An 11,509-nucleotide genomic window follows, 5' to 3' on the forward strand; every position below is an offset into this window, starting at 1 on the left:
GCAAGTAGCGCGCGTAGCTGCCATATTGGAATCCAAGATGACTACAATGATGGCAATGTTACGACTGATCTCAGTTCATACAATGTTGGTTAGTGGGGGCTGCAATATTGACCAAAACATGAATTCATGGCAGCCATCTTGGATTCCAATATGGCAGCACATACCCTACTTACCAGATTTGCAATATGTCCCTGCAGAAAGGGACACAGGTAGACCACCCCTACTCGAAACATACTGCTGCCACTTCTTGCAATGAGCTGCCTTCAGCAAAAAAAAATCTAGGGACCTTATTGGTCAATTTATACCCTACAATGAGCCTTGTTTGTGGCCTGCTCCCAGCTCAGACAAACAGTAAGTGCCTACCTAGTGAGTTGTTAGTTGGCCAGAGAAAGACACAAGTAGCATTTAACTAACATACAAGAGAGAAAAATAGCTCCGCTGGCTTATTGTTATCAGAGAAGGCTTTGGTTTGCTTGTCCTTCACAGATTCCTGAATAACAGCTAGAAAATGATGTTTCAAACAGTTTCTTACAGAAGCTGTCATAAAATTGCCTAAGACTATATTTGTCTGGCCATTACTACTTCTAGTTTCTGTTTCCAAGCTAAGGAAAGTGAAACTGAACCAGAGAAAGCTAATCTATGCCTAGAATTACTGTGTAACCAGGGAGTTGTGAGTACGCCTGCATTTAAGTAACAGCACTTTCCTGCTCTCATTTAAAACACAACAAAAAACAGCAACAAAAACACCCCCTTACCCTGTGTTTTACTTTATAAATCATTTAAGTCTGTAGCCATAGTATGCAACTTTTGAAAATTAAAATTTTGGGTCAGATTTACCAGACTCTATCTGTCTGGTACTGCTCTGGTGAGACAAAGCCATAAATCAGATTTAATTGGTCAATTTAATTGGGTTTCTGACTTGTATCACTGGACCAATACAACGTAGAGTACATACGGATCTAGTGCATTCTATCTGGAGACCATGTGTATCTAACCATGGTTCCCAAGGAAATCAGTGAGAATTTTCCCATTGATTTCAATAGGATACAGGTGAGCCTGTATTTTATTCTTCATCTCCAGCTCCATATTACTAGGGACAATTTCAAGAATACGGTTTTATTTGTAAGAATTCATGCGTTCCTATGGGGAATCCCTCCTGAGTACCAAAGTGACTTTCAGTTCTGCACCTTTTATCTGGATAATATTCCCGGTGAATGCCAAAAGCATTATGTCCCGGCTCTGGGTGGACATTTACATGGAAGTAAATAGTGGTGGCACATAGAAGACTGACCACAGAGGAGGAAGCTCCACCTGCAGATATTGATGGGACTAAAATGGGATCTTTAAGTGAGACCTGCCTGATGTCTACCTGTTGCTGTGCAGCTCTTACATTTAGGATACCAGCTGTTTTTTAGTGATGTTTCTGCATTTTACGCAAGCCTAATACAGCCCTAACCTTTTTTTATTAGAAAGAAAAATGTGAAGTGTTAGGGGAAAGCTTGGGTCAGAGACAACATTATGGACTCTGTGTGGAGGACACATGAATAAAGTCCAACGGTCACAAACTCCTGCAAGACCATTTTAGGCTGGACATAAGGAAAAACTTCTTTATAGTCCGAGTCCCCAGGGCCTGCAATAGACTCCCCCAGAGCTGGCGCAAGCCCCTACTCTGGACACTTGTAAGAAACAGTTAGATGCTTAACTTGCTGGGATCCTTTGACCCTAGCTGACTTCCTGACCCTTGGACAGGGGCAGTGGTGACATGTAGGGGGTTCACACAGGTGCACATGCACCGTCTGGATGTGGCAGTGCACCCCCTACAAAAAGGTGCCACTGACTTGCAGGCGGTTGCCTCTTGCCACCCCCACTGCCACCAGCACCACCGCCCGCATCTGTGAGCAGTCAGCGATCGCCATTGGCTGCTGCCGACGCTGCCAGTGGCATCTGTGGGTGGTTGCCAACCCCCTGGTCAGCGCTTGCCATCACCCCCCACCGCTGACACCACCGGCAGCATCTGCGGGAGCTCCCCACTTACTGCCACCATGCTCCCACTGCTGCCATGCCCCCCCAGCCACCAGGGGCACATGCTGTTCATGGGCAGGGACACTGGCAAAGTGTAGGGGGTGCACATGCATCCCCCGAGATTGGTAGTGCATCCCCTAAGATTGGCCACCAATGCAGTGGTGCCTGCGGGCAGTTACCATTCGCCACCCTGCCCTCACGGCCAACACCTCCACCGCCGCCTGAGGCAGCTCCCTGCTCGCCTCTGCCACGCCGCCACCGCCGCCGCCTGCAGGGGGTCACCGTGGCCCCCCAGCCTCAGGAGGCACCTGGCGTTCATGGGCAGGGCAGGGCGCCGGACCCGATGATCTTATGAGATCCTTTCCAGCCCTAATGTCTATGAACCCCACGAAACAGGGCTCAGGTGTGTGTGTGTGTGTGGGGGGGTGCACTTGGCTCTGCCTTGATTCCCGCTGCACCCAAAGTTTAAAACCAAGTGCCTGGCAGCGGCAGCAGAGTTGCTGGTCAGGCGGTGGTAGGGACTTCATGGCGCATTGCGAACCACCCCGTCCCTCCGGAACTCGTCACCCCACCGCTGTTAACCACCCTGTCGACTTCAGCATCGTCCCGAGCCTCCCGCAAGCCAGCGGGCCTCTGCTCTGCAGTGCTGCTCGCATCCCTGCAAGAGGAGACCCGTCCCGGGACCCGCGGCGGGGCGGGCCCGGAAGGCGGCGCGCGTGCCGGGCAGCTGCGGCGGGGAAAGTGAAACCCAGGCCGCCGCCTGGTCTCGTTTCTGCCTCGGCTGCCGGTGCCCAGCCCGCCCCTGCGGAGCCGCAGTGCCGCAGCCCGGCAGCAGCAGGACGGGGCCATGCAGCCCGCAGCGCCCGGCCTGCGCTTCGCCGCCGCCCTCGGCTCCCGGCAGGCCGCCCGCAGCGTCCTGCACCAGGTGAGTCCGCCCGCGCCTCGGCGCGCCGGGGCCGTGGGGCGGGGTCCTAGCGCCCGCCGGGCGCCGGGGCGGCTGTCGTGGCGGGCCCAAGAGCGCAGCTGGAGGTATGCAGCGTAGTTCTTGGGTCTAAAAATGAGCGAGCTGAGAAGAAAGAAAATGAGGCTAATGCTACCGCAGCATCGCACCGAAGCGTGGTTCTGTTGTCCCTTTCAGGTTGTTGCTCCTGAAGTTACTTCTGGGGTCTGCCTACCTTGTCATTGCCCTGTTCATTAATCTTTTAAAATGGTCATGTATGCCCCGCACAAGTACTGCCCACCCGGTCCCCCACCGTGCCTCCAGATCAGAGCCACGCCGTCCCCCAGCCCTGCATTAGGATCACGGCTGTCCTGCCCCATCTCTGATCTCTTCCCGTGCCCCTCCCCACCACTGCACCATGTGTCTAGACCAGGACCAGGCTGCTCTTCTGTTTCTTTCCCTCACCCCCATGCATCTGAATGAGGTCACTCTGCCCCGTTCCAGACAGAGGGATCAAGGTCCGGCTGGAAACCCTGTTTTTGGAGGGTCCAACTAAAAGAAATGTCATGAGGTTCAATAAGGACAAGTGCAAAGTCCTGCATTTGTTCCAACAGTGTCCAAGAAGGTGAATATGAGCCAAAAGTGTGCCCTGGCTGGGAAGAAGGCTAATGGCATACTGGGCTGCATTAGTAGGAGTGTTGCCAGCAGATTGAGGGAAGTGCTTATTCCCCTCTATTCAGCACTGTTGAGGCCACATCTGGACTACTGCGCCCAGTTTTGTGTCCCCCACTACAGAAAGGATGTGGACAAATTGGGAGAGTTGCAGTGGAGGGCAACAAAAATGGTGAGGGGGTTGGGTAACATGACTTATGGGGACAGGCTGAGGGAAGTGGGCTTATTTAGTCTAGAGAAGAGAAAACTGAGGGGGGATTTAACAATAGTCTTCAACTACCTGTAAGGGGGTTCAGAAGAGGATGGAGCTAAACCAGTGTTTTTCAACCTGTGGTCCACAGACCCTTGGGGGTCTGCAGACTATATATAAGGGGTTTGTGAAAGATGACTATGGTCAGTCAAAAGCATGTGAATACCCACACTTACAATTCAAAGGCATTCACACCTCCAGTCAAAAATTTTTAGGGGCTCACAAATGAAAACCAATGAGCTAGACTTCTCAGTGGTGACAGGGCAAGGAGCAATGGTCTTAAGTTGCAGCAAGGGAAGTTTAGGTTACATATTAGGAAGAAGTTTCTCACTAAAAGGGTAGTAAAGCAAAGGAACAGAGAGGTGGTGGAATCTCCATCCTTGTTTCTTAGGATCTGACTAGACAAGGCTTTGGGTGGAATGATACAGTTGAGGTTGGTCCTGACATGACCAGGGGGTTGAAGTAGATGATCTCTCAAAGTCCCTTCTAACCCTAATTTTCTATATTCTATGAACCCTCCATAGGTAGATAGGGCCTATTGGCCAGATCCACCCCATGGAGGGACCTGGCACAGCCCATCTGGCCCATGGGGCATAAAGGTTGGGTACCACTGAACTAGACACCATACTAATTTGCTGTAAGGGCCCAGCACTGTATGATTTGGTTTAAGATCAAAGCAAAACCAGGACCTGATAAGAACCTGCGTTAATTTTTAGCTAGATTATATATTAACTTTAAAAGAAAAAACTGAATAAACTAGGCCAGAAGTACTCAAACACTGGCTTAAGAGCTGTGAGCCACAGTGTCTCCCCCCCCCATGGGGCTCCCCACAGCTCAGGAGCAGCAGTAGGAGAACAGCAATTAATACTGGTGCCTTCCCCCACTGCCAAATACTCAAGCCACCCAGGGTGAAGAGGAGCCCAGAACACCCTCCCTCTCCCACATGGCCAGATCAGCCTTCCCCACATCCACTTCCCTTCATGTGGCCAGGTTGGAGCTGGGTTGCACTCTCTGCCCCCATGCAGCTGGTTCAGGGCTGGGGGACTTTCCTCATATGACTGCATCAGGGCTGGGTACCCCTCCCGCCTGTGAGGCCAAACTGAGTCTCCTTCCTGTGCACAGCTGGACCAGGGCTGGACTGCCACCCAGCCCTCCACTTGGCCAGATGGGCCCTGCCCTGCTCACCTTGGGCACAGGAGCAGGACTATAGTCTGGATCCAGCCCACAGACCGACCAGGCACTGCCCATTTGGCCCACTGGGAAGAAAAGTCAAGCACCACTGCAGTTGGCAAAAATAGTCAAAAGATACTGTTTCCTGTAGTCATTATAGTTAAATGCACATCTTTTATTCAGATTTGTAAACCAAAATCTACCCTCTCTGATCATCTTGACAGTGCATCTAATACTTCACTGTTGGTTATTTCCACACCTGAGTTAATATCATAACGCCTGAGTTATTTCCACACCTGACTTCTAGCTAGAGCTAGAAATAATCTGCAGGGCTGGGGAAATGAGAGAGAGATAGCAGTAGGAGTGGCTAACAGGTAGCAAAATTACAGAAGAAAGGTAGCTTGAGTAGGGGAACATCAAGACCATTAAAAAAGGAGAAGGGGTCATTAATATCTATGAAGCGAAGAGAGATTATCAGGAATCAGGTAGATTATAATGAACTGTGAAGTCAACTGGCTCCATCAGTGTTGCTTGAATAGAAATACTGCTGCATCTCCCAGGCAGTTGGTTTTAAAATTTGGGTGCAGCAGGAATCAAAGGAGATGCAACTGTACCACTGCGCTCCCTGATCCATCGCTGGCTGACCTGTCACCCTGCTTTGCAGTTGTGGCTTTTCATCTGGGACCATGGTGTCCTTTAACTAGGATGAGACTTCTTTCTCCACCTACCTTACAGCCTCTGTGGGGCTGGCGGAGCCGGTCAGAGCGCAGCCCTGGCTCTCCTCACCTCCCGCCACTGGGCTCTGCCAGCCCCATGGAGCTCAGCCCAGCGGTGGGAGGCAGGGGAGAGGCAGGGCTGTACTCCACCTCCCGCCACTGGGCTGAGCTCTGTGGGGCTGGTGGACCCGCTTGGAGAGCAGCCCTGGCTCTCCCCTGCCTCCCGTCATCAAGCTGCTTTGAAACTTTTGAAACATTTCAAGTGCCCTCATTTGCTTCAGAGATTTTTGTTTCATTTCAATTTCGCTGTTTCGAGCTTGAAACATGGTTGAAACGAAACACTCAGCAAAATTTCGCACAACCCTACCAAATTAGTGGTGCATGGCTGACCTGTGGGCCAGATCAGCTCCATATGCCAAGATTGGGCCTCACATAGCCTCAGTCTGTCCCTCTACACTCAGACTGGGATCTGCACGCCAGGCTCAAGCCCTGCACTGCCTTGTGCACCTAATCTAGTGTGACGGGCTGGCTGGCAGTGACCTGGCCCAGGGGTTTTGAAGGGGTAAAAGATGATTGGAGGACTTGGGATTCCCTATCCGCACCAATCAGGCCCCAGAGACTCACCCTGCCCTGGGTCCTGATTGGCTTCTTGGGTCACCTGGAGGGGGATAAAAGGGGCAGCGGGGGCTGACTCAGGGGAGAGACCAGCAAGGGACAACAAGGAAGGGGTTTTGCAGAGCTGAGCCAGAGGGGCAGGAGCAGTGCCGTGAAAGAGCAGGACCTGCAAGCAGCAGTGGGACCCTCAGCAGCGTGGCGTGTGGCCAGCAGGAGAGGCCCCCCACTGGGCTCCAGGATCCCCTGGGAGAGGCTGTAGCCAGCAGGAGAGGCTCCCCTCCGCTCCAGCAAGGACCTGAGCAGCGACCTGAGGAGTTCCCAGCTCTGATTCCAGCTCCTCCAGTCAGAGGCCAGGCAGCTTGACATAAGGCTGGGGCCCCAGGAAGGTCAAGACCCCTGGCAGTCTAGAGCAGAGTTACCAGTGGTGTCTGTGTGGCAGTGTTTTTGTCTACCATGTGGGAGATCTGGGTTCAAGTCCTAGCTGGGGTGAGTGAGATAACAAGGAGTAAATGTCTTTGCCGTGGAAAGGGGCTGTTGTGTTTTCTCCCCCTCCAGGTACCAAGGCCCTATATTTCCTTGTCATGTGACATTTCGCATTTTGTGCCCTTTTATATTTCACCAACCTATATTGTTTGTTCTGCTGTTTGTGTTTTATATTTTTTTACCCTTGAATCCTGCCCCCTTGGGGCATTATAGTGTCCACTATGCTGTCTGATTTATGCCTATTATATTCCCAGTATTAAAAGGTATATGGTTAAGTCCCCATTGGTGTCTGGCTCTGCTCTGTAGGGGGAGGAGAGTCCCTACACCTCCAACAGTGCTTATGCACCTGCTTTGATCTCTTCAAATGAAGAGGGGGTACCTCTTGGAGTACCACCCAGGTTAACACTAGCACACAGTGTTATGCTACGTGGCCCACAGGCATACCTGCGTGTCCAGAAATTTGGCAACAAGGGGAAGGTAATTACTCTCCCACTACCAAACTTTTGGATTTTTTGTGAGCCCTGGGGGCTGGATGAAATGGCTTCAAGGTCCAGATTTGGCCCACAGGCCAGGGATTGAGCACCTCTGTTTTAAACTGATTCAAGCCATAGGAACGCATTAGAAATGTTACCACTTTGGGTCCATGTGGGGTCCACAAGTCAAAACAAAGTTAACTATTGCCTGTGAGAAATAAAAAGTGGCCTGTATGTGATTTCTTGTCAAATCCAATAATGTGAAGTGAGTTGTGTCAGGTTCTGCTACATAATTTATAACTAGATACTTTTCCGAAGTGACTTGGGCAGCCCTGGCACTTTGGGAATTTTATTTTCTCCCTTCCTTACTATTTATTTTTCCTTTATTGCTGTATTTTTGGGTTTAAAGAAAGATGTCATTGAAAAAAATTACTGAAGATAGAGGTTGTTCACATATCTGATCATTGTGTCTGTCTGCACGTTGTATAAATCTTTGTATCAAACTTTATTTTTCACATTTTTAATAGAATCTTTTGAAAAATAGCTGTGTACCAGGTGCTTTTGAAGTAATGATTGTTACCTTTACAGTGCACATCGCTAATCCCTGAAGCCAAAGCAGTCCTTGATCTAGTGGATACATGCCCAAAGCATCCAAAAAAGGGAGATTTTCCTGTTATAGTTATTGAAGGACTAGATGCAACAGGTAAGAACAAAATGTGAATGACGAATCGCAGATGCAAATTTTTAAAGATATTGTCTTATGCCATCTTTATACATATGTAATCACCAATAAATGTAAATTCATGACTAAGACTACAACAGTGGTTGGAAGTTTCAGTGATCATAAAACAAAACTTCTCCACTAACAATTTTCATGGAAGATCTCAGTTTTGACTTCTAACAATATCAGTTGAATGCTTGAAGACTACGGGTAATCGGTACAAGAGCTGGAGGCAGAAGCTGAGTTGCAGATGTTAGAAAGTAATTGTAGCTTGTATCCAAGAGTGTCAAACATACAGCCAATGGACCAGATATAGCCCAGGGAGCCTCATGATCTGGCCTGTTAGTCTTGGACTGACCCCATATGTAGCAATATGGAGCTGGTCTGGTGTTCAAGCTGGACCCTGCCCACTAGCTCCTGCATGGCCAGATGCAGCTCATAGACTGGCCCAGAGACCCTGCTCCAGCCCACAAGGTCAGAGGAGTTTGACATCTCTGCTGGAGTCTCTTGAAAAAGAGGAAAGAAATACAAGTCACAATTGTCTTGAGCAATCATTAATGGCTATCCATGAATAGCTCTGTCAGTAGCTTCTGCATTTTCAGTTATACAAAGGGTCCTAAACGCAGCCCTAAACACTGGGGTTTACTCCAGTGAAGTAAACAGATTATCAAACTGGTAACATTTGTGTTCTATGATGGATCAGTAAAGATACTAAATCTGAAATGCAGAAAAGGTACCAAATATGCAGACAGCCTTAAGGGGGCAAAAAAAAAAAGATGCTGGCAAAAGGAAAGATGGTTCTTAGGGCAGAAAATATAATAAGAACCCAGGTAATCAGTTAGAAGTGTGCTTGGATATAGTCAAAACCTTATCACAACATATTCAAGATACATAGGTATTAGATAAATGTATCAAAATGTGTTCTCCAATTTAAAGAGACTTTGTTCATGTGTAAAAAGGAGTAGATTGTGTTGTGCTGCATGACAAAAGAATATTTCCTTTTGTATATGAAATGCAGGCAAAACTACTGTAACTCAGTCTCTTAAGGAGTCGTTGAATGCCATTCTCTTACGATCACCGCCAGCTTGCATCAGCCAATGGAGAAAGACCTTTGATGATAAACCTAATCACATCAGGAGGGCATTTTATGCTTTGGGCAATTACCTTGTAGCTTTGGAAATAGCAAAAGCATCCATCGAGTCACCTGTGATTGTAGACAGGTTTGTAAAAACATTCCTCTTGTGTTAACACAATCATCTCTTCACTGAATATGACAAGCAGAATTTGTTAGTAATCCTACTTAAGATTTCTTCCTTATTTTTACCTTTACTTTGGGAGGGAATCTGGAAAATGCCAACTGGAAAATGTCTGGAATAAAGGAATTGATTTATAAGGTTCATTTACTGTATTTACATGAAGACAAGGCTTTTTCCTCGGACAACTTGGCGGGGAGCCTCATCTTGGATTCAAGTACTGGCCCAGAGCAGGCTGCATGGTCTGCTGAAGTTGGAGCTGAGCTGCTGCCCGGCCAGAATGACTTGTTTGGTGGGGAGGGGACACATGGCCTGGAAGGAGCGTGGGAGAGACCACCCATGGTAGTGAGGAGTCTGCTGCCTGCCCCTCTGTGCCTAGAGAAATCCTGGAATCACCTTCACTGGAGATTTTCAAGAAAAGGCTGAGGAAGGAATCTGTGGGATGGTATTAGAACAGCAAAGCCTACGTCTGTACAGGGCCTTGAACTCAATAGCTCTTGAGGCCCTTTCCAAAGCTGTGATTCAAATTTTAATGTCCATACTGCAATCTTACCTAGCCAGTTAGGGGAGCCCTCACCATGCTATGCAGCTCCCAATCTGGAAAAAGTGTAACCATATCAAGCCTTGCAGTGGGCAAACATAGTGATACTGTTTCTGGTTTGAGAGGTAGTTTCCATGGACCAGCATAGTAAGTTTGCAATGAGTCCTCCAGAGATAAGAAGTTAGATGTCAGAGAATTTTCTGTCTGTGCTAGTGGTGAAGTACTGGAACATATTATCCAGAGAAGCTGTAAAATCTCCTTCATCACTGAACATTTTTAAATGTATGATAGACCAAATATTTGTCTTTCCAAGTAATGATGATCCTGCCTTGAGGACTGGACTAGATTGGGGTGGGCAAAATGGCAGATCCGGCTGGCGGCCAGACTCCGTTTCCCAGAGAGAGACCTTTGAGGATAAACTCACACTTACCTCTTATCAGAGGAAGTATGGTGTGAGCTAAACTGTCATGTCTGACAAGGGCACAGTTTGAGGTATAGCATATATTTTTGATCTAAAAATTATTGTTGACCTGAGAATAAAGAAAATGATAATGCTACAGAAGCATTGTGGTTCCCCAAAGTATGATTATATTGTAACTTTCCTCTCAGGTTATTGTTCTTGAAGTTACTTCTGGGGTCTACCTACCTTATCATTGCCCTGTTAATGAATCTTTTAAAATGGTCATATATGTCCACCACAGGTACTGGCACAGCACAGCTGCCTATGCAATTGCCACTGAAATCAGTGGAAAAGTGCAGAATCTTCCTCCAGAACACCATGAAGTGTACCAGTGGCCTGAGGACCTGCTCAAACCTGACCTTGTACTCCTATTAACTGTTAGCCCTGAGGAGAGGATTCGGAGACTGAAAGGGCGAGGGCTGGAGAAAACAAAGGAAGAAACTGAGCTGGAAGCTAACAGTTTGTTTCGAGAAAAGTATGTCTTAATAATGAATAAGACCATGGATGAAACCTTGGCCCCTTTGAAGTCAATGACAGAAGTCCCATCACTAGGACCAGGATTTTCATGTGCCTAGATCAGGGCTATTCAGTCAGTGGCCCGTGGGGCCTGCAATGTGAAGAGAATCTATGCAGCTGTCTAGGAATCTGCCTGTCTCTGGCTATCTGAACAGTTTTAACACTGTGTGGCTCCATCACAGTGTATGACTTGTGGGCTCCTGCCATGCTGTCACTCTTCCCAGAGCTTCTGTTGCAATGTTGGCAGCAGGGACAGGGCAACATAGCTAGTGGTGGCCCTGGTAAACTCAGTGCCCAGGTAGAGCCAGAGGTTTGCATTGCCTGTTAAGTAGCGCTGGCATGGGGACTCAGACGGAGCTCACGCTGCTTGCGTGGCAGTGATGGGGAGTAGGGTGAGCTCCACCTCACAGTGAGGGTGGGGAGGTATGCGGGGAAAGGTCAAAAACATTGTTCATTACAGAATTTAGCTTCTTAAATACCTTTTAAGTATGCCATATGTGGGTAGAATATCGACCTTTTCCATAAAGAGCTATAAAATTACTTCACAGTGCTTAATGATCAGCTTTTGGGGATTTATGAAAGGATTATTTCATAGATTTCATAGACATTAGGGCTGGAAGGGACCTCGGGAGATCATCGAGTCCAGCCCCCTGCCCAAAGGGCAGAAAGTCAGCTGG

General features: G+C 48.4%; 1 protein-coding gene across 1 annotated transcript in view; it reads left to right on the forward strand.

Moving 5' to 3' along the window:
• Nucleotides 1–2,817: 2,817 nt before the first annotated feature.
• CMPK2 (cytidine/uridine monophosphate kinase 2) overlaps nucleotides 2,818–11,509 on the forward strand; it is a 13,080-nt gene continuing 4,388 nt past the window's right edge. The window contains exons 1-4 of the mRNA XM_019537427.1: nucleotides 2,818–2,947; nucleotides 7,930–8,044; nucleotides 9,081–9,282; nucleotides 10,558–10,791. Of these exons, the coding sequence (XP_019392972.1) occupies nucleotides 2,870–2,947; nucleotides 7,930–8,044; nucleotides 9,081–9,282; nucleotides 10,558–10,791 (629 nt within the window). The 5' untranslated portion in view covers nucleotides 2,818–2,869. The remainder of the gene's footprint in view (nucleotides 2,948–7,929; nucleotides 8,045–9,080; nucleotides 9,283–10,557; nucleotides 10,792–11,509) is intronic.

This window comes from Crocodylus porosus, unplaced genomic scaffold (assembly GCF_001723895.1).
Source record: "Crocodylus porosus isolate Cpor-Errol unplaced genomic scaffold, CroPor_comp1, whole genome shotgun sequence".
Classification (NCBI taxonomy): Eukaryota; Metazoa; Chordata; order Crocodylia; family Crocodylidae; genus Crocodylus; species Crocodylus porosus.